We start from the raw sequence: 6446 nt of genomic DNA, 5'->3' as shown, positions 1-6446 counted from the left end.
ATATTAATATGCTTTATTTCTTTTTGAACTGAATCTATTTCTTAATACAGATACAGAACTCTTACTATCGGGATTGAGTAGGCCCACTATGTTATAAAAAGTTTGATTACAAAAGTATCATTTACGCTGTTATCACATTACAAGTTTATTTTATTCTATGAATCTGTCACTGTACATGATGCATTTTATGCATTGATACATACAGCAAAGTGATTAGGTATCAGATGACAGCATGTTTAGACTCCTACAGAGTTAGCTGCTGTATTCACAACATTACTACAACATCATTTGGGATACAAATATTTAAAAGTGATTATCCAGTATAAAGGCTTTGACAAATCTTTGACTTACAGAGAAGATATTGCTGATTTTCCAAAACTTTCTTTTATTATTCTAACTAGTAATGTGCGACCAATTTTTAAATTATTTTCAATACACAAGGAAAAAGTACCAAGTTTATTTTTTGCAAATTAGCATCCAATAAAAACATGTAACATTTAACAATGGGTTTAGTTTACGTTTTTCTTTTCGTTATTAGAAAGACAGTCGAGAAAAAATCATTTTCATAAATAGCAGTATTAAAGAAAATTAACATTGAATTTATTAAAAGTAATATTTCTTTGGTAGGATTCGTCACTTTTAACGATAAATTTTTAAAAAGAACTTTAAATGCCCCGATACAATAATAAACATCCTCGGTTTAAATAATATCTATATGTTTATGGTGAGCGAATACAGTGACCGAAGAATATTTCTATAGAAAAAGAACAACAACAACAACAGAAAGTTCTTGTAAAACTAAATCCATTGGCACAATTCAACATTAAAATTTAAAAAAATTGCAAATATATAAACTGCACAGTAAATCATTTTTGCTTTCCTCATTGCACAAAATAAATATCATTAAAAGTTATTCAATATTATTATAGTAGAAGAAGATATTTTCATAAAACTTACAAAGATATTAAATGAAATTTTAAAATATATTTTTGTTTAACTACCAAATAAAATTTATTCAATAAATGTAAATAATTTTTAATATTAAATATTTAAAATAAATTCCATTATTATAGGTGGCTACTTTTTTAGAATTCTAAAATAATTGCACATTCTTAGTATAAAGAATTTAATTAAAAAATAATAATTTTAGCTCAGGTATTTTTGACATTTTATTTAATTAGATATTTATAAATTTGTGTTTATTTTTTCCTTTCGAATATCATAAGATTTACAGTAAGAATTATTCGGAAATGCAATTGCAGATATTGTAAAATGGAAGTATTTTGGATGACACTGTTATTAAAATTGAGAAAAAGTATTATCATCATCATTTTTTTTTCAAACATGAATTTAAAAATTTGCAATTTAACACTAAATTTTAACTAACATTAAACTGGGGATTACATATATTTATATATATGCATGTGTGTATAATATATATTTAGAGAATAACAAAACTTTTGAACTTACCAACTATAAAAAGTAACAATGAGGTGAGCAGCAAACATTTTATCATTTTGTGCAATGTTCACAAATGTGCCACAATAGGATTCAAAGAATTTTCATTAAAGTTGCATGCTTGATTCATTTTGAAATTGATCTGTTACAGAAGTATATCAATATAAACTGTTAAATAATAATAATAATAATAATAAAAAATATTTGTAGAAAACATAATTTGTATTATTAAAAATGTAAATGATAAAGATAAAAATTTGGATATTCTATAATTTAATCCATCACTCAACATTTTAACGAAGAAATAAATATAACACCGAATTAGTTTCTCGTTATATTTAAATCTTGCGTAATGAATGGACAAAACTGAATTTTGCTCAATTTATAACAAATTTTCGTTTTCTGATCTTAGTAACAATTAAAAAATCAAAAATTTTCGTTCCTGCGTCGGAAAACTGGACAATTTTAGACTAGAACTAGACAAATTTGTGCAAGTTTGCTTGCTTAATTACATTATAGCATTGTGAAATTGTTCTGAATATTTGAAACTTTGTATCCATCATGTTGTTTAATTTCAAATTGAATGGAGGTTGAATGTTATGAATACAATAAACAATCTTTTATTCTGCATCTTTCACTCTGATTTTCTTTAAGTGTTTTTGATGTTACGACGATGCAGTATTGTTTCGATAATTTTCTTATTCTCAATGCATTTTGTAATTGCATTAAGAAAATTTTCTTGTTTTCACATTTTGTTTGGATGTAACATTCATTTTATTTAAGTCTATGATTGTTTATCATAAAATTTTTAACTTTTCTGGTGAAAGTTTTTTAAATTTTCACAACAGAATAACAGTATATTTCATAACTAATTAATGTTATTTTGAGAACCACAGAAATCACTGAAATATAGGTTTTTTTCTTTTTTTTGTTACTGTTTTACAAATATAATGAAATATTCTGTGATGTGCTATATTTACAATTTCTACCATAATTTGCTGCTGGGCACAAATCTGAATTAAGTTTCTAAACTGATATGTCAGCTCTATTATTAAACACATTTGTGCAATATTAGTATCTATACTTTTTCTATGAATACTCCCGATATTAACTGGCATTACATGCCACGTCAATAGGTAAATGATCATAAACTATTTGACTGGCAAAATAAATGTGATCGTACATGAAGTCCACGCTTTATACTATATGATAAATGACATGTCCACACTAGTTTATAACACTATGCTAATGTTAGCTTGACTAGATGTTTTGTGTCAGAAAAAAATGTTACCTAGTCAATGGTAACTATTTAGCACTATGTTTCTTATATTATAATGTCAGTTTGTTGGCAGTAACAATTTATCCGAGCATGGACCACTGTTGTGAAGTGCTGCAAGATTTAATCGTTTGCATTTAGCACGACGATTTTTGAACCAAAACTGTATATTTTTTGGTTCTAATTTTTGGAATTTCTGACGATATGGCATACCATTGAGCTCCTGTGTATAACGAACAATTTGACTATGGGCAGGATGAGTGTTTATAGAAAACCATTGTTCCAGCCTGGGCACTTCTGTCACTGGATCAATAAATGTACGGTTTCTTTTTCGTCTTTCTTCTAAATTACCAACAGTTCCGGATCCAAAAGCAGAAAATTCTTCTCTTCTCTGTGACAATGGAGAATTGCTTTCGAGAAGTCCATTCTGATGAGCTCTTGCAGATTCTGCAATTTCGTGTTCAGAATGCGAAACAATAGGTAAGTCTTGTTCATCTTTTTCCATGGGAACATCATCCATGATGTCAATATCTTCTTCACCACTTTCACTTGAATCCATTGAATGCTCACTGCTTGAATCCTTAGGTTCTTCCTTCACTTTTAATTCCTGTGGACTATTTTGTAGTGGCGAACAATTGCCATTCGAACATCTATCCGAAGGTGGCCGGCGAACCGAGAGATCTAATGTGTGAGCATTGTCGGAATCATCAGAACTGTTTGGCTGCGATTCCGAATGGCTATCGACACCGCTATATCTTCCGCTATCGATTTCTCTACGTCTTTCTTCAGAACTTCCCGGTCTACTGATCAGAACTCCTTCTTCGGTTGTACTATGATCCATAGTTCCTGCACTGTAACTCTCTGTAACAATTTCCAAGCAGGGACTTCGAAGTCCATTGCTTTCAGCACAGCCTTTTTGTTCTGCTCTCTTGTGAGCAGCCCGAGCATTTTTAAACCAATATACTACATTATTCACATCCAACGGCTTTCTACCCCTTCTTGATTCTAGAGAATTAAGTTCTTTCACATATTGTTGTATTTGAAGACGAGAGGGATGCTGATTTTCGGCAAACCAACGATGCAGTTTTGGAAGCTCCAATTCAGGATCAAAAGAAGTCCGAATTCTTGTTCGACCCTGAGATTGCGGATTTGAACGCTCCTGTTGCTGTCCCGGACTAGTTGTTATCTGACCTTGATCCAATGACAACTGCTGTTGCTGAAGATGATGGTGTTGTTGCTGTAATAGGGCCACTTGACGACAGTGTTGGAAAATTTGTTGTAGATACCATTGGTCAAATTTTTTACGTGTTTCATCTGGTATGTCACATTCTAATCTACCTTTCGAAAGAGCAGAAAGGATCGACTGAAAAAGAAATAAATTAAAATCATTTCAAATTATTTTTAACATAACAAATTAAATTCTATTAATAAATTTATTATATTAAAATGGCATTTTAAAATATTTTATTAAGAGTTAACTAGTATCTGACAATTTTTTTTCATGATTTTAGAGTAAAAGTTTTTTCTTTTCCATTCTCTCTACCCTGCAAGCACTAAAATGCTCTTTTTGTATGAATTTGGTTAAGCTCTCAACAAGGACAAGTCCAGCATATTTGGGTCAAGCCACTCTATAAATTTTTGAATGATTCTATCTGGACTAGAATCTGGATCCCTCAGAATGGCAAGCTGGCAATTATATTTCAGCCAGTTGGTTGAAATATAAATGCCATCTTTTACACTGCCAAAAAAAAAATTAAATAAATTGAAAAAGAATACAAATATTTAAAATATATTAATTAGTAAATGCATTTTGATATTAACAAGAATGAAATCTCTAAATCTTCATGCTTATAATAGTATCAGATTTTAATAAATATACTCAATAGATATTGATGTAATGTCACTTCACAAATCTTAAATGAATATTACAATTTATATTACTACACAGAATAAAATTTTTAAAGTCAATGATGGTAATTGAAAAAAAAAATGGAATAGTTCAATATTCATTTTTTATATATAAGATAAATATGTTAAAGTTTGCATTAAATAATGTCCCTTAATCACATTTGTCTAATGTCTAGAGTCTACTTTTATTAATTATTTATTTTTCATTCCTTTATTCTCTTTTTGATCAATGCATGTCTTGAAATCAATTTATTTCAAAAGCTGTTGTACAATGGCCATAAATGTGTTTTGGGCTTTTTTTTATTACCTCAGCAGTGGTTTACAAGTGGCTTACAAGTGTATAGAGGTTTTAATGATTGTTTTAGTATAAAGAATTTAACCATTAAAATATATATGTATTTTATCTGTAAAATCTCTTGTATTTATTATAGATTTGTGAATAGTTTTATTCAGGAAAGATATTGAATACATGAGTGGATTAAGTCCTAAACACATTTACGGCCATTATTAGACACTTGTTCTAAAAGAAAATTCGGGAATTAAGAGGCTCGGCATGGTTTCGGCTTAGTAAATGTTTTCATATTTACGATTTATTGCTATGAAAAAAATTATCAAAAACTAATAAATACTTTTATTTTATATTTGTTTTTAGTAGTTTGTTTCAAATAAAACAACATAAACAATATAACTAATAAACTATTTGTACACTTGATATCAAGTTTCATTAAGCATTTTAATTTCTTTCCAATACTGAGATATATTATTTAAACACAGATAAAACATTTGTAAAAGTGTTAATTTGAGGTATCCTGGTTTAGGTATTTTGTCTGTTTAAAGAAACTTGATGTCGTCGGTTTAGTAAATTCCTATAAATTTCATCAAAGCATAAAATATACAGCAATGATTTATCTTAATAAACTGTCTGTATACCTTGATTATTATTGAAATGGAATTTTTTACTATTTAGCAATGATAAAAAGTATTATTTCTACAGAATAAACTTTATAAAATTCAGCTAGAAAAAATACATTTAAACTGTCATTTTACAGTCTTAATAGCTTCTTTCAACTAATTCCTTGGGTTAAATGTATGAATATAGCAGCTATTTTTAGTTTACAAATTTGAAAATACTTTTGTCTTTAGAAAAATTACAGCTTAACATCTATTAACATTTTTAATTTATGCACATCAGTGTATTTCGAAAAGTAAGTTCTATACTTTAATGGTTTTACAAAACATGAAGCTAAATTTTTCAGTCAAAATTATCATGCACATTTGATATAATCAGTGACTGGTAAAATCCTATGGAAATATTCTGATGTAGAACTGCTTATGCAAGTTGGAACAATTTAAAAAACAAAGTGTTTTCTTTTGATTTGTGATTTAGCAACACAATTGCTATAGCTAAACATTTTCATTTCAAATATTTTCAAAATGCCACTTGAGGGACAATTAACGATAAAGAGCAATTAGCAGAAGGGAAGCTGATCAAAGTCAAGCAAAGTTGCCAGAGTTATTAGTGTTTGAATGCATCATTTCTAGGCTATGGCAACATTGATTAGGTAGATCTGAAGATCAACAACTGAAGATGACTTGTAAGTTGTTCTAAATACAAAGGATAACATGTAAACAAAATAGCTAACCAACTCTCCTCGAAGGTTGCCTCGACAACAAAATGATCAGTATCTCTCAGTATGCAAGGAAATCTAAGCTCCCTATCACAAATAATGTTGCCCACGAAAAACTCAATTAGAATGGTGGAGTTAATATTACATTTCCTTATTTCTTAGCAGTCCAAATATAC

At 28.8% G+C, this 6446-nt stretch overlaps 1 protein-coding gene across 2 annotated transcripts in view; it reads right to left on the bottom strand.

Annotated features, from left to right (window-relative positions):
• Positions 1-129: 129 nt before the first annotated feature.
• LOC136972612 (homeobox protein dve-1-like) overlaps positions 130-6446 on the bottom strand; it is an 84845-nt gene continuing 78528 nt past the window's right edge. For both annotated transcript variants that reach the window (XM_067267196.1, XM_067267187.1), the window contains exon 6: positions 130-4097. In XM_067267196.1, coding sequence (XP_067123297.1) covers positions 2796-4097 — 1302 coding nt within the window. In that variant the 3' untranslated portion in view covers positions 130-2795. The remainder of the gene's footprint in view (positions 4098-6446) is intronic.

This window comes from Centruroides vittatus, unplaced genomic scaffold (genome assembly GCF_030686945.1).
Source record: "Centruroides vittatus isolate TY-2023 unplaced genomic scaffold, ASM3068694v2 contig_1057, whole genome shotgun sequence".
Classification (NCBI taxonomy): Eukaryota; Metazoa; Arthropoda; class Arachnida; order Scorpiones; family Buthidae; genus Centruroides; species Centruroides vittatus.
Note: the sequence above shows the minus strand (reverse complement) of the source record. Positions and strands in the feature narration are given on the sequence as shown.